At 39.3% G+C, this 27702-nt stretch overlaps 1 protein-coding gene across 1 annotated transcript in view; it reads left to right on the top strand.

Moving 5' to 3' along the window:
* The window catches only part of LOC140133380 (collagen alpha-6(VI) chain-like), an 80597-nt gene that overhangs the window by 40703 nt on the left and 12192 nt on the right, over nucleotides 1-27702 (top strand). Inside the window, exons 14-34 of the mRNA XM_072153493.1 lie at nucleotides 69-122; nucleotides 503-574; nucleotides 1360-1386; nucleotides 1880-1924; nucleotides 2009-2062; nucleotides 2939-3001; nucleotides 3124-3189; nucleotides 4094-4147; nucleotides 5672-5707; nucleotides 5797-5859; nucleotides 9207-9269; nucleotides 9364-9426; nucleotides 10791-10853; nucleotides 14122-14172; nucleotides 15281-15316; nucleotides 17379-17441; nucleotides 21574-21633; nucleotides 22158-22193; nucleotides 23482-23518; nucleotides 25154-25165; nucleotides 26104-26597. Of these exons, the coding sequence (XP_072009594.1) occupies nucleotides 69-122; nucleotides 503-574; nucleotides 1360-1386; nucleotides 1880-1924; nucleotides 2009-2062; nucleotides 2939-3001; nucleotides 3124-3189; nucleotides 4094-4147; nucleotides 5672-5707; nucleotides 5797-5859; nucleotides 9207-9269; nucleotides 9364-9426; nucleotides 10791-10853; nucleotides 14122-14172; nucleotides 15281-15316; nucleotides 17379-17441; nucleotides 21574-21633; nucleotides 22158-22193; nucleotides 23482-23518; nucleotides 25154-25165; nucleotides 26104-26597 (1512 nt within the window). The remainder of the gene's footprint in view (nucleotides 1-68; nucleotides 123-502; nucleotides 575-1359; nucleotides 1387-1879; nucleotides 1925-2008; nucleotides 2063-2938; nucleotides 3002-3123; nucleotides 3190-4093; nucleotides 4148-5671; nucleotides 5708-5796; nucleotides 5860-9206; nucleotides 9270-9363; nucleotides 9427-10790; nucleotides 10854-14121; nucleotides 14173-15280; nucleotides 15317-17378; nucleotides 17442-21573; nucleotides 21634-22157; nucleotides 22194-23481; nucleotides 23519-25153; nucleotides 25166-26103; nucleotides 26598-27702) is intronic.

Here is a 27702-nt window from a genome sequence, read left to right as displayed (position 1 = left end):
ACTCCAAAAATGTTTTTGACTATTACCTGCAATCTTTGAATATATTTACATTCTGCACATTTATGTAGGGAGCGACTGGATTAAAAGGATATCAAGGCCATTCAGGAGAACAAGGAAGGGAGGTGAGTCTGTGTTGTCCTATTTATGAGATAATTTAGCACACAAACCACAGAATCATGTACATAAGAGAAGAGTGAATCATCCAGGACTCAATTTACTGAAGTTGTGCTACATTTTTGAAAAGATTTGGTTTGAACCACTGTTGTTCCAGTTGTCCTAGAAGTTGGTAAATATAGCTTTCTCTTATCTTCCAAAACACAAATTTTTCATGAAAAGCTCCTATCTCATTTTCTTTTGTTTTTTACAAATTTCTTCATTTAAACTTCATTTAAACTGATATATGAAACATATATATTTACAGTCTTAACTTAAGAATTAGATTTTGGCTAATTTGAGATAAATATACGGAAAGTAATTTTGGATTTTTATATTTTTTATTAAGGGTGATAGAGGATTGCCTGGTCTACCAGGTGTTCGTGGTGACCAAGGATGTGCAGGAACCAGAGGACAAAAGGTAACACATGATATTAAAGTAAGACATGAAAGCAATTATGATTGGTTCAGTAGATTATCCAAAACTTAAGGGTAGCATTTGTTGGCTATTAGCAAAAAAGCCTCATAAACATTTAGTGAGATCAAACAGGAAGTAACCCCCTCGAGAGAGACTATTGCTAGACATATATAATAGATGTAATGGGTGTGATTTATCATGACTGGTCGCATCGTGCGCCAATCGTGATGTGCCTCCCCCAGCGCCACACAATGCACACAATGGGACACAATTACTAAGTGCTTTGTGCCCCATTTCTGATGGACATTCTTTTAGGTAAAACGGCTTGCACAGGTATTTAAGAAGTATCTGTGCTGCTATTATGTCACATGCTACCCTTTTGTGGTGCAGCTGCGCTAGCCCCATGCGACACAAATTAAAGGGTGGCTGGCTAGAGTGGGTGAACTCTGTCGGGCCAGTGCAGGGTAGCTTCATTCATGATTTCTGGTGCACACTCTAAATGAATGTGTCGCACCAAGCATTGTACATTGGAAGAGCCCTTTTAGTGAAGTTTCCGACAATCTTAGTAAATGTGCCCCAATATACTGTAAGGTTCCAGCGTCTGAATTGCCACTTTTTCATGCTGTACAAACCATGACTAAGTTCCCTGAGTTTTCATTCAATATGAGAAAACAGTAAGGAAAGATATAGTGACTGAACTTTTACTTTTGAATTTACCAACTTTTCTCTACATTTGGCTAACATACCCTAATTTGTACTGATAACATGGTTCTACTTTTTTTCTTTAGGGAAACAGAGGTTTTCCCGGAGACAAGGTCTGTATTTATTTATATAGATAATTCTTAACCAAAGATTATTTTTGCCAAAAACATGTAATTCACAGTAGATCTAAAAAAAGCGATTCAAAAATACCATGAGTGTACCTGACAAACTAGTAATATATTTACTGTGAAACCTCCAGGAGAATTGTGAAGCTGATCCTTGGGTTTCTGCCATGGTTTGCAGCTTAGCCCTGGTGGACATAGGTCCACAGGCTGATTACATTCATTGAAAGGGTCACTCGGTGTCTGTGTGTGGCCAGCTGCCTCTGTATAACTTGATCACAAATCATTTTTTTCTTTTTACCACAACTCATGTCCTCATGAGCAGAACTGAATGCCTGAATTGTGGTAAAAAAGATTTTTTAAATAGATTTTGACGGAAAATACAAAATAGTCAAGCAGTACAAAACTGCACTGTCATTGTTGTGCGTCTTTTTACTGGCTACATGAGGATCAGAACTATGTAATAGCTCTGCTTTTTTTGTAGAATGAAGATGGAGAATCTGGGCTTGATGGAATTAATGGAGAAGAGGTATGCTGTTTATTATACTTGTAGTTTTATTATTTTTAATTAAAAAGACTTACGGTAGTCCCCATATATCTCTTTCTTTTTCAGGGTAGATCTGGACCTTCAGGCATCAAAGGCCAAATGGGTGAAGGAGGAGATCAAGTAAGATATTTGCAGTTCTCTACATTATAGATATGATTATGCTTGTAACTGCACTTATATTCTAATCTATACAGCATTCATTATTAATTATAGAAAACTATATGAAATAGTGACTATATAATTATATTTGGCAACTGGCACATTGTAACAGATCTTCAGAAATTACGACTTCTGCGGTCTAAAGACCCCCATTGCTGCTCCCTGATGACAACATGCACTCTGGCTATTACATGCCGCCAGCAGCTTTGTCAGTGGCATGTAAAGGGTTAACACTTGCAACTGGTGCCAGCACCGATCGTGGGTGTTGGCTGCATTATGCATCATCGTGGGTGTTTGCTGATGCAACATGACGTTGGGGAATGTTATGGTGCAGCAAGGTGCACTCCCTGACTCCCGACTGAACTGCAGTGCTCACACAGTAACATGATGCTTGCTGCTGCACTGCGGCCTCAGCAGATTTAGGGCGTGGCCAGGGTGAGGTTAGGGGCTTGAATAGGGTGTGACTTACAGGGACAAATTTCCCTCTCATTCATCTGGAAAAGTTGGGAGGTATGGTCTATTTTTGCGACAGTACATATTAGCAGTTGTAGGTGTACTGCTTTTTTCCATAAAGGTTTCTTTTGTAACCTATCTGCCATGTTTGTAAAGAATGCTTATTAGAAACCCCCCAAATCATTACTATGTGTGTGGGGACCATTCCACCCCAGGAAAACCTATTATGTGCTCTTTTTATTTGGTTTTCCAGCAATATTAATACTTTAATGTTGTTTTTAACTGACCGTAAAGCTAATGCCTTCTTTGGCCATGAAATGTGAGTAATTCTCTAGTGCAGCTGTCTGATCCTGCATTAAACTGAGATATTATTGAATTTTGTAGGGGAGAACCGGATTAATAGGAGCTAAAGGACATAAGGGCTATGAAGGCCCGAAAGGCATTGCAGTAAGTATGTCCATTAAAAATCAAAAAAATTTACATTAGTTAAAGATAAGTGGATCCCACAACTCTGCATATAAAATGTCAATGATAATTTTCATCTAGTATGAATACACTTTTACTCACAGGGTGACCCTGGAAAAGAAAGCACAATCCAAGGACCTCCGGGCCCTAAAGGAGAATTAGGCATGGAGGTGATTATTTTATTTTTATATTTCTTTATAGCATTAAACAGAATTGCTAAATATTGGACTTCTCAAAATATTCCCATTTTTTTATGTTGACAGCATTATTTGACAATTGCACTTTATCAGATCTTTTAACATTGTTGGAATGAATGATAGGTAATGATCAGGGTCGTAGGCTTTAAAGTGAGTTTTCCAGCAGTTTTAAACCTACAAATCTGCATTATAGACCACTGTGTAGTGTGTAGCTGCAGGACTATGAAAAATGCATCCATATTCCAGCATTGTAGCTGCACTTTGTGCACTTATGTTTGAGATCTCTGCACTGAACCCAGCAGAGTCCCTTCCATTTGCAATAAATAAAAGCAGTATTAGATACTGAAGCAGAGGAGAAGTTAAGTTTTACAGATCAAAGGACACAGCATTTTGAGTAGATTCCCCCAATGCTCCAAGTCAAGCTACAATCTTATGTAAATCCATTTTTCACATTTATAGATTGTAACAACATAAAGAGGTATGCCTAATACAGTCTACAGCTTTGTATGATCGAAAATACTGGTAGACTCCATTTAAGCAAGGGAAATACATTTTCATCGGCATTGGAACATTATTTGTAATTATTTGAAAACAACATATGGGCCAAAGCTTTCTCTATTTACAATCCCATAATATAAAAATGGTAACAAATGTTTAATTTACTTACAGTTTACTTTTACTTAAGCTCCTTCTGAACGCCCCATAGAAGCCATTATCTATCTTGATCCAAATAATAACATCCCTATCGAAATTTCATCATGACTTTCATAAAGCCCTACATAGCACACAACATTTTTTCTCATGAATATTACTAGTGGATAAATAAATCATAATGTATCTAATGTGCATCTCCATCTTCCTTTTTTCACCTCTCGAGGGTGATCCTGGACTTGAAGGAAGACCTGGACCATCTGGTGGACCTGGAAGTGCTGTAAGAGACTCAGAATTATGTTGTCATTTACTATTGGTTACCTATATATTTATACACACTACTGTTACTATATGTATTACTTCTGTTGTTCATAGTAATATTTTGTATTAATATTAATATATAATATTATTGCAAAAATTGCAGGTATTACTACCACTATATATTTTCTCATTACTACTGCTCATAAATTACTAGTATTACTAGTACTTTATATTTTTACTGTATTATGAGCACTGAGATATTCTATTAAGAATGTGCTCACTTTAAAAAATACATTCACAATAAAAATACTAAAGTAAACCTCAATAATGAGGCCCAGTTACTAAGATTCCCATCTCCTTTCATGGGTCGGTGTGTGATTTATCATAATTGTGTATGATCAAAGCGTAGCTTAGTAAAAAATATTGCTGTTCACTGTGACATAAATAAACATAATGGAACACAATGGGGCACATTTACTAAGGGTCAGAAACATGTTTTTCCGCCGCGTTTCCAAATTGCCCAGGATTTTGGTGCACGCGATCCGATTGTGGAGCATCGGCGCCGGCTTTCACGCGACAAAAATCGGGGGACGCAGCCGTCGGAAAACCTGACGGATTCGGAAACACAGCAGAATTGAAAAAAAAAATTGTGTTGCAAAAATAGCACTCACATACACCGAGACGGAGGAGGTGAATTCCGGCAGACTTCAGCACAGCAGCGACACCTAGTGGACATCGGGCGCACGACCTTAGTGAATCCCGGCAGAACCCGAATCAGCATCGTAGAACGTGCCGCTGGATCGCGACTGGACTGGTTAAGTAAATCTGCCCCAATCAGTTTAAGCCTTTCGGCAATGTTAGGACAGTAACTACTTTAAATTTAACTTTTAGGCTCTAGGGTTATTTGTTATCATTCCATGCACTACTGAATTCTGTTTTCCAACGTGTGTTTAATTCATACAAATATACTAATAAACATATATAGTCTCGTTATACCACATATGGATGCGTTTTGTATACAACACAAGGCAATCTATAGTATCACAGTAGGTTATGTGGCAGCTAAATAACCTCAACATACATAGAAAAAAAGAAAACACTGATAAAATTATTAGTTCATGCACATTAAATCTTATAAAAATGTCAAATGAATGGACAAAACAGACCTGGTATGAATTAAACACACGTTGGTAAACATGGTTAGCATTAGAGCACTGGGGTCCTGGGTTCTAGTCCCACCTAGATCAACATCTGTAAAAAGTTTGTATGTTCTCTCCATGTTTGTGTGGGTTTCCTCCAGGTCATCTGGTTTCCTCCCACACTACAAAACCCACTGGTAGATTGATTAGATTGTGAGCCCCATGGGAACAGGGCCAATGTGGCAAATGCTGTACAGTGCTGCATAATCTGTGTGCACTATATAAATAAAGAATTATTATTTAATTATTATATGCCCTCTAGACTATCAAGTATGAAAGTCCACACTTTACATTCATTTACTGTCTTGTAGAATAAGTTTTATCCTCTTATTTTGTTTCTTTAGAGTCTTCCTGGTAGAAGAGGCTCTCCAGGACCACAGGTATGATTACAGCAGATTACTCAGCCAATATATATTTTAATTTATCAATGAAAGATTATGATTTTATTGTACTGTGTATATGTCTGCAGGGAAATAATGGGGATCCAGGCGTGCAAGGTGCTGCAGGAGAACAAGGATTTAGGGGTCCACAGGTAAATACAGTCATATTGTTCTTAATTTTAAATAGTAATTATTTTGATAAATAGGTTAATTTCTCATGAAATACCATGAGATAACAATGTGGGATCATCTTTTCTTAAGGCTTCATGCACATGGATGGTTGGAGGAGGGATAAGTGTTCCTCACTCCTCCCCAATCCATAGAAAATTGGGCACCGCCGCCACAAGTCTGAAGAATATAAGACATGTACCATATTTCACAAGGCGCCATCGCACTGTGACCGGGTATCATAGACCTCTATGATATGGCTGTAAATTGTGCAGTCATAGTACTGGCCCCCATACAGTCATGTGCATGAGGCTTAACTCTGCATTGTACCATTCTGCTAATATTCATAGAAATAATTAATTCAAGTGGATTTCTCACTTGAAAGGGGGTAGTTATCAGGACTTCTACACCATAAAAGTGGCATGCTAGCGTATTGCTAGCTCTTGTGATTGAGTGGGTAGCACTACAGCCTTGCAGTGCTGGGGTCCTGAGTTCAAGTCCCACCCAGGGACTGCGAAGAGTTTGTATGTTCTCTCCGTGTTGGCGTGGGTTTCCTCCCACACCCCAAAAACATACTGGTAGGTTGATTAGATTGTGAGCCCCAAGGGGACAGGGACCAATCTGGCTAGCTTTGTGCAGCACTGCGTAATCTGTAGGCGCTATATAAATAAAGAATTATTATTATTAGAATTATTATTATTTTCCCCTTTACACTACCTCCACAACAAGGAAGGGTGAAAGAAGGCTCAGCCATGGGGGGAGTAAGCCATGCGGGGTGTTCCTGTCCCCGTGCCAGCGCACTTGCTGCAGATAGCGATTTCTCAAACGTAAGAAGTTGCTGGCTTTGCTTATTTCTGCGTCAGCCAGGATCTAGCATTCAAATAAGCCACTGTGCAGCCACCCGCTGGATACATTAAGAGGAAGAAGCCTCTTGTTGTATCTGGTTATGCCAGAGGGTCGGCAGGGCTATCATACACCGATGCAGTGTATGATAAATACCCCAGGAAGTGTGTATCTAGCTGCGTATCTAAGAGAAGAATGGCACCACATGATGTTTAACCAAAAAGTGATCCACAATTATTATATTACACAGGAAATAATAAAATATAATCCTATTGATCTCTGTAATTATGCGAATAAACCTGTGAATCTCTATATAGAAGTGATTACTTCTAAAGTGCAGCATGTGATTATAAAAAAAGGTTGGCTACAAAACCTATTCATTGGTTTTTTAATGGAATATGTTTTACATAGTTATATATTTCCTATATATTGGGGGTCATTTACTAAGGGCCCGATTCGCGGTTTCCCGACGTGTTACCTGAATATTTCCAATTTGCGCCGATTCTCCCTGAATTGCCCTGGGAATTTGGCGCACGTGATCGAATTGTGGCGCATCGGCGCTGGCATGCATGCGACGGAAATCGGGGGGCGTGGCCGAACGAAAACCCGACGGATTCTGACAAACCGCCGCATTTAAAACAAAAAATCTGTCGCGGAGCTTGCACTTACCTTCACTCAGCCCAAGCCGGTGAACTCCAGCGCGTTCCGATGCTTTTCAGCGCAGCAGTGCCACCTGGTGGACGGCGGAGGAACTACCTTGATAAATCCCGGCCGGACCCGAATCCAGAGCAGAGAACGCGCCGCTGGATCGCGAATGGACCGGGTAAGTAAATCTGCCCCATTGTGTTGGTAATGTAAGTGAAACTTATGTAAGTGAAGCAGAAACTTTTTAGGTTGACACATATTGCTGGGATATGGGCAAAACACTGTGGAAAGAAAGGACAAGGAAATTGATTTCTGTTCTAATTTATGTTGCAAAAGATGTGATGTTATTAAGTTGGATAGATTCTGAACTGAAAACCGATTAAAAAAAAAGATAAAGGTTCCCACACAGATGCACATGGTTATCTTTACTTGGAAATGATCTCACCTAATAGGAAGGCAGTCCTGGACACACAGATTGTCACAGCAGTAAAGAATATGGCCTGGTTACTGATGAAGAACCTGGATATTATTATTCGTAATATCTTATCCAAGGTTATTATGACTTAAAGGAAAAAAAAATGTAAAAAACCTACTTTACACCTTGCCACGTTTACCATGAGCTTTCCAGACTAATATTCCTAAGTTTTACCATTTTTATTAAACGACCACAATATTGTTTACAGCTGGCCAGTTGGGAGTCAGCTCTGCTGTCTGCCCTTCGGCACCAGAGGTTGAACTGTATGGAGGACAAGACCAAAACTTCTTATTTAATGAAAGCTTTTTAAAGTTGATTTCTATGCCAAATTAAAAAATGTCAAAAACATTAATCATTTCATAAGTAAAATTTAATTTAATAAGTGAAAGCACTAGTGTCTGAGACACAACAGGAAGTGGGTCCATTTTGGTTATCACTGACCTGTTTTTTCCCCTAGTCATAACACTATTTGTTGCAGACCAGTTAGCCTCTAATTTCACAGAAAATTTATATATGTATATATATATATTTATATATATATATATATAATTGTATACATTTATCAAAAGTTTTCTTTTCATTTATTTTTGACACTATGGAAATCCCCTTCAGAACCTTTAGGTTCTGTTCCCTGCAAAATTGAAGCTTCCATTGTATTGAGTGAACTGGTCATTCCTCCATACTGATAAGGTTATTTTGAATTTTGGAGTCTCAGTAAGAAAAGACTCTGTGGGGGAGATTTATCATAAGTCTCTTAGAGCTGACTGGCAGCCTGTCAGAGCTCAGCTTTCACTTTCCCACAGTTGTTTATAAAACTTAAGCTGAGGTCTGATTGGTTTCTGTGGGCAACTAGAACAGTCTTAGTAGGGTTGTGCATGTGCGACTGAAGATTTTGGTCATGCACTGTGAGTGAGACTCGACCGCCGCCATGCAAACTTTCATTCTGGTACACTAGGAAACGCCCGGTTTAAATGGAAAATCCCTGTGGGCTGGGGTAGGGGAAGAGAAAAACTTTGGCTTTGGCTCCCATTTCCTGCACTATCCAGCCACCTTCTTGAAGGTGACTGGATATGTTTCTGAATCTGTGACCACGGAGTTCCCTTATTGGCAGTCATGCATCTGTAAAACCTTTCCAGAAATGTAAAAAAGTGAACATATGCTGCGAGAACAAGCAATTACTTTTTTAAAAAACTTGGAGAAAGCTTTAAGTGGATTTTTCAGGATTTTTAAACTAAAGACCTCTCATGGAAAGCCACTGAAGTCAAAATGTGACTGGCTTTCTACATGTATATTAATAAATATAAAGTTTAAACCATTTCTGTAGTAGAAATATTTCATCTGTATTATAAGTAACAGTTTCGTCCATAGGGAGTAGCAGGAATCCCAGGCACTAAAGGAGATATAGGAATGAATGGACTAGATGGCATTCAGGTAAGAAAGCCGAGAATAATCTATTATTTGAGTTCATTGTGGATATAAGAAATAACAATAACGCTTCTTACTCAAAAATTTGTCTTTTACAAAGGGTCCGTTTGGTCCTCCAGGCAGTGCAGGAGACCGTGGAAATGCAGGGAAAATAGGAAAAAAGGTCAGTTAAGGAGTAAAAGATGGCATGATGATTCTGCAGTGTAACTGTACAAAAGTTCGGAATGTTCTTTTTAAAATACATATACTGTATGATTAGTGCTGGACTCCTTTCACTGTCCAACGATGCCTTTAAGAACCGACTGACCACAATTAGTTACATTTGTCCTTTATCTTGTTTAAAATTTACAATACAAGCCATAGAATAGAAAAAAGCAAGGTTTGCAATGTCCATATCTTTATCCTGGGTTGTGTTAAAGACAATTACCGGTGGAGGTTTCACTGATCCATGGCTTGTGGAGACCAATCACAGACTGCTGGTAGAAAGGTAGCTAGGGGGCCCTGAGGAAGCGGTGACACGCGAAACGCGCGTCAGGGTATTCTCATCTACCCTCACTAAATACACTATGGATAAGCTACTTTAGAAAACATAATTGGTGGGAAACCACTTGAAATCTTAGCAACTACCCTGTTGTACTTCTTATAACTATATTTATGGGCTGTCTTGCTGCATTTGTACTTTAGGAGACTATATGTCAAACTGACAGTGTCTTATATTACTTTTTGCTCCAAAATATACACTAGGTTTTAATTTTAGGGGATGTCTTATTTTTCCATGAACAAGAATTTCTTGTGACTCTATTTCCATATACGACAATCTATGGTACTCCATTTCTATTGGAATAATTGGTCCCAATCTCTCTCTTAAGCAAAAGAAATTTCCTTAAATTAACCCTTCTTGTCCAAGTAGCTTCTTGTAGCACATTTGCACTGCAAAAGTTATTTATTTATCCAATGAATTTATAACCTATGTTGCAGCCTCTTGCAATGTAGTAGCAATGCAATGACTGCCGGTAGGTCTTATTTTCAGGGGAAGCCTTATATTTCTAAGCTTGAAATAATTGTTCTAGGTCTTATTTTTGGGGGGGTGTCTTATTTTCAGGGAAATGGTATTTGGTTTGGTGGTAGCAAGGTAACTCTAGCCATTCGCAGCATGTAACAGAGAAGGCGCTCACATAGTTCGTGACATTTTGGAGGTCATGCCTCCTTCATCAGATATGTCACCAGCAGCCTGTGAATGGTCTCCACAAGCCACGGATCAGTGAAACCTCCACCAGGAATTGTCTTTAACACAAGCCACGATAAAGATATGGACATTGCAAACCTTGCTAAGAGGTATTACTTCTAAAAATTAATTTTTCTATTCCATGGCTTGTATTGTAAATTTTAAACAAGATAAAGGACAAATTTTTGTGATACTAACTAATTGTGGTCAGTCGTTTCTTCTTATATGATTCTTCAGTGTATTCTCTCATCAATGTAATGTGCGAAACAAAATCCAATAAATAAAAACTCTTTTCTCTGCAGGGGGAACCTGGCGATCCTGGAGAGAAAGGGGGCCCTGGAGAAGCCGGAAGTAGAGGATTTGTGGTTGGAAATTTGATATTTATATTCATATATCTGAATTATGTACACACTGGGTCCAGACTTAAAAGCAGCCGTGGACACAGACCTCATCAGCCGACATACAAGATCCACCTGATCCTCATAGCAGACTGCAGAGAATTTGGCTTTAATTGGTCCTGCTATTCAGCTCGCTAAAGGAAAATAAAGTGGAACATAAAGGCAATTTAGCACATAGCCAGTGCCAATTACTGTATAATATCACTATACAAGAACTCACATTGCTAACCCATATAACTTGCTATCGTGGGAATCTGTGAACGACACAATGTTATAGGGATGTCCATGGATGTCACACTGTTATAGGGATGTCCACGGATGACACACTGTTATAGGGATGTCCATGGATGACACACTGTTATAGGGATGTCCATGGATGGCACACTGTTATAGGGATGTCCATGGATGACACGCTGTTATAGGGATGTCTATGGATAACACGCTGTTATAGGGATGACCATGGATGACACACTGTTATAGGGATGTCCATGGATGACACACTGTTATATGGATGTCCATGGAAGGAACACTGTTATAGGGATGTCCACGGATGACACACTGTTATAGGGATGTCCATGGATGACACACTGTTATCGGGATGTTTATCGATGGCACACTGTTATAGGGATGTCCACGGAAGACACGCTGTTATAGGGATGTCCACGGAAGACATGCTGTTATAGGGATGCCCATGGATGGCACACTGTTATAGGGATATCCATGGATGACACGCTGTTATAGGAATGTCTGTGGAAGAAACACTGTTATAGGGATGTCCACGGATGGCACACTGTTATAGGGATGTCCATGGATGACACACTGTTATAGGGATGTCCATGGATGACACACTGTTATATGGATGTCCACGGAAGGAACACTGTTATAGGGATGCCCATGGATGTCACACTGTTATAGGGATGTCCACGGATGGCAAACTGTTATAGGGATGTCCACGGATGACACACTGTTATAAGGATATCCATGGATGACACACTGTTATAGGGATGTTTATCGATGGCAAACTGTTATAGGGATGTCCACGGATGACACACTGTTATAGGGATATCCATGGATGACACACTGTTATAGGGATGTTTATCGATGGCACACTGTTATAGGGATGTCCACAGAAGACATGCTGTTATAGGGATGCCCATGGATGGCACACTGTTATAGGGATGTCCATGGATGACACACTGTTATAGGGATGTTTATCGATGGCACACTGTTATAGGGATGTCCACGGAAGACACGCTGTTATAGGGATGTCCACGGAAGACATGCTGTTATAGGGATGCCCATGGATGGCACACTGTTATAGGGATATCCATGGATGACACGCTGTTATAGGAATGTCTGTGGAAGGAACACTGTTATAGGGATGTCCACGTATGGCACACTGTTATAGGGATGTCCATGGATGACACACTGTTATATGGATGTCCACGGAAGGAACACTGTTATAGGGATGCCCATGGATGTCACACTGTTATAGGGATGTCCACGGATGGCAAACTGTTATAGGGATGTCCACGGATGACACACTGTTATAGGGATATCCATGGATGACACACTGTTATAGGGATGTTTATCGATGGCAAACTGTTATAGGGATGTCCATGGATGACACACTGTTATAGGGATGTTTATCGATGGCACACTGTTATAAGAATGTCCATGGATGACATACTTTTATGGGGAAATCTGCAGCTGAAGATAACATACAGTACTGCGGCTAATATATTTTTATGGAGTCAGGATTTTTCCAGACCTTCCTTTGAGTTATCAATAGCAGATTGATCCATGTCCATTTCTTGCACACCAACTGATCAGCTTAACAGAGCTAGAACCAGGCAGAGAATACTACACATTGGGGCACATTTATTTACCACGCCCCGTCGCAATCCCTGATCCGGACTGTCCGACGAGGAAGTCCGGCGCGGTTCACCAAGATCGTGCACGTGATATCCTGCATGTGTCACTTCCCCGCTCAGGTCCGCCGGAGTTCACCATCTTCTTCCCGGTGTATGTGAGTGCATGTCTTGTGACACAATTTGAATTTTAGATCCCGTGCTTAGTCCGAATCAGTTGGGTTGTCTGACGGCCACGCCCCCCAATTTGTGTTGCATGAAAGTCGGCGCAATTGCACCAAAATCCGATCGCGTGCGCCAAAAATCCCTGTTAAATGCGGTGCAAAATGGAAATAGTCGGGAAACCGGACAGAAATGCGTTCTGCGGACCCTTAGTAAGTGTGCCCCATTGTGTTAGCTTGTAATAATTTACCCACTACACAGTGTGGTGCAAGGTACATCTCATAGACAATGAAGGGATCATTGAAAATCTGTCAATAGGGAAATAGAAGACCTCCAAATAAATAAGCTGGTATACAGGTTCCATAAACATAACCAGGGAAATAGCTGCAGTTCACAATAGTAATACTATTGGATTTTTCTCATAAAAGAAAGTTCTTAAATTTTAATCCCCTAGTGATGTTTACACAATAAAGATCATTTTAACTCCTTCCTTTACAATTTTACCCACTGCCCCTTTACTGCTGTGAGATGATGTGTGCTGACAATGTGTTTAAATTATCAGGGTCCAGGTTTATCTACACTTTCATTTGTTCTGAACATTGTATTAGTATCTGACACATAGAAAGAGAGATGAGACAGATCAGAGTTGATGAGATCCATGAGATTGATATAGCAAAGGGCATCCCCTGAAAATAAGACCTAGTGTTTCTTTGGGCGCAAAAATGTATAAAAGACACTGGGGCACATTTACTTACCCAGTCCTGTCGCGATCCCCACTGTGCGTTGTCCGACGATCATGGACACCGGCGCGATTCACTAAAATAATGCGCCTGGTTTCCTGCATCTGTTGCTTCCCGCTCAGTTCCGCCAGAGTTCACCATCTTCTTCCTGCTGCATGTAAGTGCATTGTCTTGCGACACAATTTAAATGTTAAATCCCGCGCTCAGTCTGAATCTATCGGATCGTCCAACAGCCCGCCCCCGATTTCTGTCGCATGAAAGTAGGCGCCAAAATCCGATCACGTGCAACACAATCCCCTTCTAAATCCCCCTGGCGCAATCCTTGAAAAGTCTTATTTTTGGGGAAACACAGTTATTCCAGATATTCAATAATTATTCACTTTCTTATAACTACACACAAGTGTGTAGTTTTATTAAATGTAATTGTCATAAGTTTAATGCCTCCATTCTGATTTCATACAGGGAGAAAGTGGAAAACCTGCAGTTGGAGCACCTGGTAAAAAGGGATTAAAGGTGACTATATACGATATATGATAAAAAGACAAATAAAACTTAAGGGCACATCCACGCTGGGTAAACTAGAATGGGTTAGTTGCACAGTGCGCTGGACATAACTGGTGTAGCAGATGAGATTTTACCAAATCTTGTCTGGTCCCCTAATAGTAGTGATTAGTGGGGGTTCCAGGCTGGATGTTTTAACATGTATCATCAATATATTGAATAACCTATAAATACTGCTTGTGAACATACCCCTTTAAGGTTTTTTCAAATATTATTTATTTAGTAAAATCAATTATAAAGTATAATTTTACATTATGCTTTGTGTGCCAATTCTCCAGTTTTAAAGATCTATTTGTGTTGTGAAGTGGGAAACATTATACCGGCGGTCCCCAGATCAGGTACCTATTTTGTACTTTAGGTTTGTTCTTAAAGGAAATCTATCACCAGGATGAAGGATTCTAAAGCACATACACTGACACGGTGGTGTGTGCCCCCTTTGGCAGGATCTGCTATTCACTTAGTTTATTATTCAGTTTTTTACAAAAAAAAAATTAATTATGCAAACCTAGAGCCCCCTCAGGCTCATGTGCATAATTTTAAATGTAAAAAAAACAAGGAATAAGAAACTTAAAGAACAGCAGATCCTGCCAGAGGGAGCACATAACTGCATGTCAGTGTGCTTGGTTTACTATTCTCCATCCTGGTAGATGTCTTTTAAGTTGAACTTTTTGTTCATGGGAACAAGGATTTCCAATAAAGCTTCACTGCAGACACCTTACAGCTGATCTTTTCAGCTTGGGACTAAAGTAAAGCACCCAGAGGGCTTTCCCATAGGTCACAGTGGTCAGAGGGGTCCGGGTGTAACTAGGGGTCGTCTGTAAGTCAGGTGTCCTTAAGTCGGGGACCGCCTGTAATTTACTTTCAGTAAATACTGTACAGTAAAAATTTGTCCTGGTGATGTGCTGGACACACAAATCTAAGTATTTTACTGGTGCACTAACAATCTGTGACCTGTGTTATTCTCATATGAGCTGGATAGATTCTGCACAATGAATAATAAGTATACAATGCTAGATATGGCTGCTACCTTATGGGATGCATTGTTTATTTTTGTCCACAGGGACCTCAAGGGCGACAAGGAGTGATCGGTTTTAAGGTACTCATAATGGTCAGAGCTATGTTTATGTTGTACACTGGATAAAATCTATTTATAATGTATACATACATATTGCGTCCAGAACTGTTACACTAAGGCTGCAGCGTTTAGAGTGCAATTTATATAGTGGGTACAAATTGATATACATAGAGAGAAAGCATGAGCTGTACCAAGGAAAAAACTACTACCATCTGGCTGATCACAACTGAAATCTGGATAAAGTACACAGTAGGGAGGATTTACTATTTAATCCCTTAGCGCGAAAAGACGTTCCTGTACGTCCTGTTGGGTAGGGGGTGTTTGCTCCACAAATAACCCTTTGATCGCTGTCGGCGGCATTAATGAGCCGGCAGCGAGTGGGCGTCGCCATCTTGGCTCGGATCGACGCTCCTCGTGATGTCATCGAGGAGCGGCGATCTGTTGCCATGAAAGCCTTGGGTCACACAAAAATCTGGTCTTTCCTGTTTTAGGTTATCTATTACAATGTGCGATTTGTAGTATGGCAGTATACGGAAGGATCAATCTCCCCCCTTTCCTTAATAGTCATATAAATATAAATAAGCAGGAAAAATCATAAACACATTAGGTATTGCCGCATCTGAAAATGCCTGATCTATCAAAATATAATAACGTTTTTTAATTGCGTTTAACCCTGTAACGGAAAATAGCACCCAAAGTCACAAATGGCACTTTTTTGCCATTTTGAAAAATATAAAAAATTCAATAAAAAGTGATCAAAAGGTTGCAGAGTTCTAAAAATAGTAGCATTGAAAACGCAATCAAAAGTCACAAAAAAATGACAGCACCCACAGCTCCGTACACCAAAGTATGAAAAAGTTATTAGCGCCAGAAGACACAAAATGAAGAATTTTTTTTTTGTACAGGAGGTTTTAATTTTTGTAAATGTATGAAAACATTATAAAACCTATACAAATGTGTTATCTCCGTGATCTTACTGATCCAAAGAATGAAGTAGACATGTGATTTGGGGCTCTCAGTGAAACCCGTAAAATCCAAGCCCACATGAAAATGGCGCAAAGGCGTTTTTTTCCCACTTCCCAGTGCACGGCATGTAATATTAAATATCATCACGTTGAATTGCAATTTGTTACGCAGTAAACAAGCCCATACACAGCTCTTTACATGGAAAAATTTACATGGAAAAAGTTATAGATTTTTGAAGGTGGTGAGTGAAAAATGAAAACACAAAAACGAAAAAGGGCCTGGTCCTTAAGGGGTTAAAATGGACTTTTAGTGTAAAATGCCCTAATCCAGTGAAAATGTTGTTATAAAATGCTGGTCCAAATTAATACAGCTAACATGTGGTATAACCTTAGACATGGTAAGCTAAAGGTGAACAAAATTGACTATCCCTCATTAGTCAATGTGATACAGCTGGCAAATTTTTAGGCTATATAGACCTAATCTATCCAAAATAATGATGAAATCGCGGCACTTCTTTAAAAATAATAAATCCTTTATTTCTTCATGTTAAAAGTTTGGCTCCATGTAGAAATATTAAGGAAACTATAACTAAGATGGTATTTGGCCATCTATAAAAAAGATTATCAAAAATATTAAAATCCTATTAAAAAAAAGTGCTGGAGAGGCTGTGGCTCTGAAGCCATTGAATATCATGTCTTGCGTTTATGCTCCCACCTTAAAGATATCTATGAGAAAGTCTTCAAACTGATTACTAGAGTAACAGAAAGAAGGTTAGGCCCAAGCCCAGAAATTACCCTGTTAAATATAGGAATAGCGTTAATACCATAAAAATTCAGATGTAAGTGAGATCTTACATCCGTTATATGTACCCCAAAATTTTTCCATTAGAAATATAATGACTTGCAAAAAACAAGTCCTTATACGGCAGCATTGATGAATAAATTATGGCTATAAAAAGTAGATGAAAGAACAAGCAAGATAAAAAATCCTGTAAACTGATATATTATTAATATCACTTGTTAAATATAAAAACATTCATTGTTTGCAAAAAGAAACATTATCAATTGAACTTTGTATGCATTATTATTATTTTAATATCATGTAAATTGTTTATCAGGGAGAGCAAGGAGAACCTGGTGTAGTAGGAGAACATGGAAAAAGTGGTGAAAAGGGACAAAGCGTAAGTACAGTAAAACAAATGGATGAGGTTTTTACATTAACTCTTTAGCAATAAAAGTTTAGAAAATGACAAGTTTAGAAAAAGACCACAGATTTCTGCTGTAAACATTTTGATAAGTATTATTCAATGTGTTACAAAGTTAATTCAAATATAATATATAAAGCTGAGTGTAGGTGTGTGTATGTCCGCCAAAGGAATCTGCACCGTCACATTTACAAGCACCAAATTTTGCACAGTCAATCCCTGTGACTAGGTTTTATGGGTCAAAATTTTCACTCTGTGCTTTTTTTAAATTCACCATTTACAGGATCCATTGACTGCTGGCTGCTGCGGCAGTTAACAACCAATCACAGCTCAGATTCTGACTACCAAACACAGTTTAGTTTTTATTTTGCCACAGGTTATTAATATGAGCTCTGAGCTTTGATTGATTACTATAGGCAATGAATTTAAAACAGTTTATGTGTGGGGTAATATGGGAGGTAATATGCAAGGTGATATGAGATAATATAGTCTCAATTTCTTTGAATTTAAAACAGTTTATGTGTGAGACAATATGTGAGGTAATGTGTGAGGTTATATATAAGATAATGGGGGTCATTTACTAAGGGCCCGATTCGTGTTTTCCCGCCGCGTTACCCGAATATTTCCGATTTGCGCCGATTGTACTTGAATTGCCCCCGGATTTTGGCGCACGCGATCGGATTGTGGCGCATCGGCGCCGGCATGCACGCGACGGAAATCGGGGGGCGTGGTCGAACGAAAACCCGACATATTCGGAAAAACCGCCGCATTTAAAAACGGAAAATGTGCCGCTCGGGACGCACTTACCTTCACTCAGCCGGCCTCGGTGAATTCCGGCGCGTTCAGATGCTTTTCAGCGCAGCAGTGGAGGAACTACCTTATTAAATCCCGGCCGAATCCGAATCCAGCGCAGAGAACGCGCCGCTGGATCGCGAATGGACCGAGTAAGTAAATCTGTCCCAATATGTGAAGTAATATGTGAGGTAATATGAGCTAATATATTCTCAATTTCTTTGCTTATATCATATGTGATACTCCAGTCACATCCAGAGCTGCAATCATCTATCTACCATTAGATCAAATCAGCTGACTGCCGCTCTGGCAGTGCCTGGAGTATCAATCTGCCACTATCATCCTTAGTATAAGAAAGCTTATGTGTAAGATAATATGATTTCAATTGCGACACTTACATCATCTGTGATACTCCAATTACATCCAGAGCTGCAGTCTTATTCTTGCCTTTGTAATAATAATCTATATTTATATAACTCCATCAAATTCCATAGAGCTATACAAATCATAGGAGACATATACAAATAAATTACTACACTGCAGAGTACAAACAGTCCTATGGAACAATAGGAGTGAGGGTCCTGCTTGCAAGAGCTTACAGCCTATGAGGGTGAAGGGGGTGACACAAGAGCTTGTATAATGGTTCAGTCATTCTTTATAAGGGAACGGAATAAAATAATTTAATAATTAAAAATGCTGCTGCTTGAACCAGACATCAGCCGCCATCTCATATACAAAAACAAAAGTCAATGGGTCTGCAGAAGCCTGGAGCTTGGTATTTATCTGTTGTTTGCCGGATAACAGATGGGAGGAGGACACAGGATGGGTTAGTAAAGAGAGAGTTTAAATTTGATGTAGTTAGCGAGTGTGATAGGCTTCCCTAAAGAGATGGGTTTTATCACTAGCTAATCATAGAGCATGGTTTGGGCGATAGACTGAGATGAGAGAGGATAGGTAGGTAGGCACCGCATTATGCAGAGCTTTGTGAATGAGGGTTATTATTTTAAACTGTATACAGAAGACAGGCAAGCCTGGCTGCTGGCTTAAGAATAGATTGTAGGAGAGAATTTAGTGAGTGGAAGACCGATTGTATTAGAAAGTAGCAGAAATTGATTTGCAATCTCCATGCTTTTCTCATAGTGAGCTGCTCTGTTCAAGAGGTGGAACTGCCAAAACCTGGAATTTAAAACAAAGATTGTTTATCAAAAGGCTCTAGAACAGGGGTCCCCAAACTTTTTACATAGGGGGCCGTTCATTGTCCCTCTCAGACTGTTGGAGGGCCGGACTGAAGTTTAAAATAAAAAAAATATATAAGAAATTCCTTGAAAACACAGCGCTAGCTGTACATGTGACAGCATCCGTAATACCCCTTTGTGAACTATTTTATTTATTGGCCCAATTAATGAATCAATTGGGTCAATTAATTATTAAATATGCTGCCCCCCCCCATTAATTACTAGACTGACCCTCATAATTAATTCTTTCCTATGCTGCCCCTCATAATTAATTATATCCTATGCTGCCCCTCATAATTAATTATTTTCTATACCCCCACCATTAATTCTTTCCTATGCTGCCCCCCATAATTAATTCTTTCCGATGCCGCCCCGCATAATTAATTCTTTCCTATACCCCCACCATTAATTCTTTCTTATGCTGCCCCTCATAATTAATTCTTTCCTATGCTGCCCCTCATAATTAATTATTTCCTATACCCCCACCATTAATTCTTTCCTATGCTGCCCCTCATAATTAATTATATCCTATGCTGCCTCTCATAATTAATTATTTCCTATACCCCCACCAATAATTGTATCCTATGCTACCCCTCATAATTAATTATTTCCTATACCCCACCATTAATTCTTTCCTATGCTGCCCCTCATAATTAATTATATCCTATGCTGCCTCTCATAATTAATTATTTCCTATACCCCCACCAATAATTGTATCCTATGCTACCCCTCATAATTAATTATTTCCTATACCCCCACCATTAATTCTTTCTTATGCTGCCCCCCACCATTAATTATTTCCTATGCTGCCCCTCATAATTAATTCTTTCCTATGCTGCCCCTCATAATTAATTCTCTCCTATACCCCCCCCCATTAATTCTTTCCTATGCTGCCCCTCATAATTAATTATATCCTATGCTGCCTCTCATAATTAATTATTTCCTATACCTCCACCAATAATTATATCCTATGCTGCCCCTCATAATTAATTATATCTTATGCTGCCCCTTATGAGAGGCAGCATAGGAAATAATTAATTATGAGGTGCAGCATAGGAAATAATTGATTATGAGGAGCAGCATAGGAAATAATTGAGGTGCAGCATAGGAAATAATTTATTATAATTAATTATTCACTATGCTGCCCCTCATAATTAATTATTCCCTATGTTGCCCCTCATAATTAATTATTCCCTATACTGCCCCTTCATTATTATTTTCTCTAATGGCCCCATAATTCATTACTTTGTATATTGGGGTCACCACACTCTTTCTACTGCTGTTTTAAAAAAAAATTTTAAAAACCTGTACTTACCTCGCGTCTTCTTTCTTCTTCCTGCAGCCGGGCAGAAAGGGGTGCGCGGCCGCGTGATGACGTAATCACGCGGCCGCGCATCCAAGTTCAAGGAGCGATGTGCTCCGGGGTTGTCTTCCGGCCACATTGCTCCAGTTAAAGTGCTTGAGCGGCCGTTCCTGGCCGCATCGGGCACTATACAGTGAGGGGCAGGAGCTTCCTGTCCGGACGGAGGCCCCTGCTTGACCGCCGAAGGCCGCGGCCTAATCATTAACATTATTGTCAATGCCAGCACCGAGCCCTGGATCCGGATTTATCATTTGGGGGCACCCGGGCACTGGATGGGATGGGGGCCGGATAGAAACGGACCGCGGGCCGCATGTGGCCCGCGGGCCGTAGTTTGGGGACCCCTGCTCTAGAATAAAGAGTTTCAGATAATGCACTTCACATTACCTGGACAATTATTTAGTCAATCTGTGTTGTATATCATATTTATTGATTTTTAATAATAAAATGTCTGTCTTTGATTTGTGATATTTATGAGCAATGTATTTTTGTTAATACATTCTATTTTGTTATAGCTAAGAGCAGTTATTTACGGTCCCTGGCAATGCCAGGGGCTACAGCTAATACTTGCTTAAGTCTCCAATGAAGTAGGATTTTGCTCTTCTATTTTGAAATGTCATCTACCATGAATACAAATCTACCATCTGGCTATTAAGCCACAAATATAAGCTTGTTATAATTTTAAATGTACATAACTTTAAAATGTTGTTTTTACCTTTAGATCACACAAAAACGAGGTACAGTTGGAGATCCAGGGATACCAGGAGGCCCTGGTCGCAGGGTAGGTTTAGTAATTATTTATTTTATTATTAGTCATTTCTAATTGGTATCTATCATTTTCATAATCTGTAGTCTTAATTCACATAAAACATACTTGATTGGTTATAAACATATATCTACACTATTAAATATAGGGATGGTAAATGAATCATTTTTGTATGACTACATGAAGTATGTTATGATTATAAATAATTAAAACATTCTGCCAGACTATAGATTGCTACAGAGTAAGTCCCCATTTACACAACGGTCTGAGCAATGTATTTGGATATATGTCCCCCATAGATGGCTATGGCACCCAGCCTCGGTAGGTGAGTACAATGAGTTGTGGCCACAAAAAAGATAGAGCGTGCTCTATCTTCGCCCGAATAACAGCCATACAGCACTATTTTCTCACCCCTCCATGTCTCCAGCGCATCTCCCTTATGCTACGGCCGGGCGAGAGCATGTTGGTATTGGTATTTTGTAAAATATTTACTCAAATATCTAAATATTTATCTTTATAAATCTTTATTTTATCTTCAGGGACCAAAAGGAATGCCTGGAATTTCAACACAATCTGTATGTATGATTGAAATTATTTTCTCTGGTTAATAGTCTGTAAACACAAGACTAGATAGATAGATTGGTAGATAGATAGATAGATAGATAGATAGATAGATAGATAGATAGATAGATAGATAGATAGATAGATAGATAGATAGATAGATAGATAGATAGATAGATAGACTTTATGCATCTCTGTACTAGTGTTGGCATGTGGCAAGATATTTTTTTTAAAGATTAACATTCCTTTAAAAGTTTTACCCAACCAAAGAAATCCAAGACACCACACGCTGGAATGAGAGTGTCAGAGACAGACAGTTACTGGAAGAGATTGTCAAAAAAGTTTATAAAAAAGGGATGGTCAGTGACAGAGACGGTTAGTCTGAGACAGTATATAGGTACATATAAAATATGTATATAGGTACATATTTTGTTAGTATACAATGTGACCTTATGTGGGCCCTTTATTTTCTTTGTGTTGTTCCTCTTTTTTATGTGGTTTTAGATTTGTTATCTAATAAATATATGCTTTTATTGACAATGTATTAGTGTGCTGTCTTGGATTTCTTTGGTTGGGTACATTATTTAGTATTGAAATCCTTAAATCTATTTTAGGCTGAAGTTTCTCAGCATTGTTATAGGTTGTTCTTTTAAAAAAAATAAAATACAACAAAAATATATAAACATATTGGGGGATATTTATCATATGATAGGCCTGCCGTGCTCGTGCGCAGCCCGATACATCAAGAGGCTTCGGCCTCTTGAAGTATCCTGCGGGGTCTTGCATAGCGTGTATTTCTACGCCAGACCCTGCCTGGCATAGAAATAGATGCAGCTGGAGAATTTTCACATTTGGAAAGTCGCCGGCTGCAGCGAGTGCGCAGGTGTGGGGACAGTAACCCCCCACGCCGCCCACCTCTGGCCGTCCACGACCTCCGCTCAGCTGGCCCCCCCCTTCACGCCCCCTAATGCCCCACTGGCGTGAAGGTGGCGGATTGGGCTAAATAATCACAAGTTCTAGCAATAAGCTAGCATTTGCGGTTATTTCAGGGCTTCTGCGTCACGTCTGTGAAAAATATGCCCCATTATCTCTATTCTACTGACCCAAAATAATAAACAGGATTCATCATTTGGATCGCACAGTGAAAGGCATAAAAATAAACAGAATAGCAAATGTATTTTTTTCAATCACACTGCATTTGGGATTTGGAATGAGGGGGGTTAAATACATCTATGCAAATACATTAGATTTATGTGATAATATAAGTGTTAATAAATAACCTTTCTTTTGTTTGTTGCACAGCAATGTGAACTTATTGACTTTATCCGTACAACGTGTCGTAAGTATGATCATATTCCCTAAATATTTCAATAGCATTACTGTTATCAAGCTGCTTTTACAACCTAATTTAATCGGTAATGAGATCATAATAGACAAAATCAGTGAAGGCTTAAAGGGGTTGGCTTTACAAGTGAATATAATATAGTCCATGAATATGGAGAGCAGGACATCATTATCTGATTGTGTACATAGCCAGATCCCCACATAGAGCCACATACATTACATCCCCACTTAGATTACTTTTCAATCTCTCATCATTTCACACACACTATTAATCGACACTACAATCTGTGATTTGTGGTGTCAATGTATTTACCCTACAAAATAGACAAGATCCAATAATACTTCCACTTTTTTTGAGGTGTCTATTTATAAATGAAATACATAAATACTAGAACATTTGTGGAGTGTGTGCTGTTTCACTAGGATAACAATAAGAGGAGTCTAGAATATGCCTCCCCCCAGGCTGTGCTCAGGCTGTGTTCACATGGTGGATTTGCATAACCTTCTGAAACGCATTGCAAACCCATTGGGAGAAATGCAACACTAAACTCTTTAAAAAGGTTTTTTAAATAGCTAAATGTTTTTTGCCTTTGAACATTAAAAACATAAAGAACATGCTGTAGAATGTGTATATATCCTGCATGCCGCCTTCGGCTCTTACGTGCATCCTACGTGTAGTATGCCGCCTCCGGTTATTAGTGTAGTACGCCGCCTTCAGCTCTTAGTATATCCTACATGTAGAATGTCGCCTCTTGTTATTAGTGTATTACGCCGCCTTCAGCTCTTGGTATATCCTACATGTAGAATGCCGCCTCCAGCTATTAGTATATCCTGCCGCGTGCAGTACAACACCACTCTTAGTGTATCCTACATGCACTACGCCGCCTTCCATTCTTAGAATATCCTACGTGTAGAATGCCGCCTCCGGCTATTAGTGTATCCTGCATGTAGTATGCCACCTTTGGTTCTTACTGTATCCTGCTTATACTATGTTTCCGGCTCTATATCCTTTCATTTAGTATGCCAACTACAGCTCACAGTATATCCTGCTTGTAGTACGCCGCCTCTGATTCTTAGTATATCCTGCGTGTAGAATACCCCCTCTGGATCACAGTATATCTTGCGTGTAGTACGCCACTGCAATGAAATCTCTGCCAGGTTAAACCTTCTTTTTGGTGGAGACTTTAAAAAATATTCAAGCCAGCGCCTGTCCCTGCACTTTCCGTTCTCCACCCCATCAGGACAGAGTGGTGTGTGGGTTGGAAAACCTACAAAAATGCTGTGCTTTTACAAGGCATTTTAAGTGAATTTCCCTCATAATGGTACTTTCTAATCCAATGAGTTGAGGTCAAAAAGCATATATGTTTAGTGTTGCATTTCTCTTGATGCTTTAAAATGAGTTTCAAAACGCAAAATAAAGGCAATAGGGAGTATTTTAGCAGCCAAAATCAGTCCCGATGTGTTTTTACAATAAGAATCGATCCCAATATGTTTTTTCAGTATTGACTCTAATGAAATGTAGTTATGGTAAATCTATGTGAATATTAACAATACTATTACAGAACAGCTGTAGAGAACATGGTAGTGAAGCACCTTTTCCTCCATACTCATTCATTCTCTTTCTTTACAGCATGTTGTCAAGGTAAGATCATTTCTTTAAGCTTTTGGTCCAATAGTGAAAAAATGTAGAACTCTACAGTACCATACAAGGTAAGGAAGTATCTATAATCTTGGTTCCTGGTGCTATAGTTCAGCTTCAGTCCTCAACTTAATTTTTCCTCAGAATGTATAATGGCAGTGCCATAAAAGATAATCAAACCTATACCTAAGGGCCATGCTTATTTAGGACCTATCCATAACCTAAGCAAGGTCCTGTCTTATACATGACTTCTATGAACAATAAAGGTGAAATGAGGCACTTATGGCTTGTGCCTCTATACAGTAGATGCATACATTTTTTAACGCTTCAGAGTATGCATAATGTAAAAATCTTAGATCCAACTGTTGTGACTGTGGTAATCTTCTTATATTTGTTACCCATGGCCTCCTTTCCTTTAACATCAACTTTTAAAATGATGCTAATGCACGTGGAGAGCTACTCGGTGTTACCAGAGCCCCTCGGTGCTGTAGCTTCAGAGGTTGTTAGATTGTTACCCACTCTGCTCCCTCAGCACTTCCCCCCTTCCCCTGTCTGATGTATCCTCATTGCAGCAGAGGAAGTTTCACCAGAAAGTGCTCCTTTAAAGAAAACCTACCACTTCTGATGGCGCTTCTAAGCTGCAAATGCCGTGCACCAGCTCAGGGTGAGCTGGAGCCGGCGCTTATTTTTGTTATGTTTTTAAACAGATGTAAAGTCTTTAAACGCTTTAGTAATCTTTATATATGAAGTAGATTCACCGCACCATCGGAAGTGGTAGGTTTCCTTTAAGATTCTCTTTAAGCAATAAAATAATGTATATCATTGCATTCTTTTTCTACTAGATACATCTTATTCATATTTCTGGTTATTACGCTAGTGCTACTTCAGCCAAAACTTGACGTACATTTACAATAACCAAGACAAAACTTTTGCCTTCCTAGGACAAAGCAGATGCCCTGTCTATCCCACAGAATTGGTGTTTGCATTGGACATGTCAAGTGATGTGAAACCACCAATGTTCAAACGAATTATCGATACTGTGACTTTTATCATGACTAATGTAACCATCAGAGGAAGTAACTGTCCAGTTGGGGCAAGAGTGGCAGTGACGTCTTATAACAAACATACTAATTATCTGATTAGGTTTTCTGACTTCCAAAAAAAAGAAAAATTGCTGAGTGCAATAAAAAACATTTCTCTGGAAAGTTCTAATAATGGTCGTGACATTGGAGCTTGTATGAGATTTGTAGCCAAAAATGTCTTCAAGAGATCTTTCCAAGGAGCGACTGTAAGAAGAGTGGCAGTATTCTTCAGCCATGGTCGTACCGACGACCCAGCTACAATCAGCACAGCCGTCATGGAGTACAGCGCTCTGGGCATCGCAGCTGCAGTTATTTCATTCACTTCAGCGCCTGCAATCAAACGCGCTATATCAGTAAGAATTTACCTTTATTTTATTGTATTGCATTTATTTATTGCATTATATTGTCTAAGTCACCACTGTACTGGCGTTATTGGAATCTTTCAAATCTCTAAAGCAGGAATTTCAGGTCATAGTTCAAGTGAGAATATATGGATTGCTTAGGGATAAGTCTGGCCATAACTGTTTCTCAGATAAATTAGATATACATAGTTAAAGGGGTTGTCGGGATCAGGATTTCTTTATATGGACTCAGCACAGCTTGTAGCCTATGCCATCAGGACCAGAAGATATGTTTGACTGAGTGACTTTGAAACATCTTCAACTTTTTCAATTTACATCATTCCTGATCATGTCATCTGCTAGGTCATAACTTGCTTTAGAGACACAACTAATTTAAGGATGGACACATTCTATTGGACAAAGAAAATGTTATTATATGCCCATAGCATTAGAAGTAATGTTACTAACTGTTTATAATCCAGAGCTGCATATACAACTCTATTAGCTTCAGAGCTGAATTCTCTGCTGATTAGAATTTCAGTGGCTTCTTTTGAATTAGCACTGTAAAATAATCTATATAAACATGAACTGATAAGATGATGCCCTATGACAGTGGTGGTGAACCTTTGGCACGGGTGCCATAGGTGGCACTCAAAGCCCTTTCTTTGAGCACCAAAGCCATCGCCCAGCAGAGAGTTCACCAGACAGGACTCGCAGAACCTGCCTGCAGTCCGAGGCAACTTAACATATGCTGCTCTCAGTGTTATTTTAAATCCTTGGCTGTTTGGGACGGCAAGAAGAGTGAGAAAGTGTGGACAGAGCTGGATTATCTTTGGACATTCATCTGCTTGCCCCACAGAGAGACCGTGGAGAGAAGCTGCTATGATAGTCTGAATTTTCCTCCCACTTTCAACTGTATTGGTGGCCTTGGGGGGCAATACTACTGAAGGTTGTAGAAGAACATGGAGCAATAGGTTATTGCTTAAATTGCCATGTTGCCACTTTGTGATAAATAAGTATGTTATGCTTGTAGTTTGGGAGCTCAGTCTGTAAAATGTTCACCATCACTGCCTTATGACAATAAGCAACATGTAAATGTGGTTTAATGCAATAGGGA

This window comes from Engystomops pustulosus, chromosome 5 (assembly GCF_040894005.1).
Source record: "Engystomops pustulosus chromosome 5, aEngPut4.maternal, whole genome shotgun sequence".
In the NCBI taxonomy this organism is placed as follows: Eukaryota; Metazoa; Chordata; class Amphibia; order Anura; family Leptodactylidae; genus Engystomops; species Engystomops pustulosus.
Note: the sequence above shows the minus strand (reverse complement) of the source record. Positions and strands in the feature narration are given on the sequence as shown.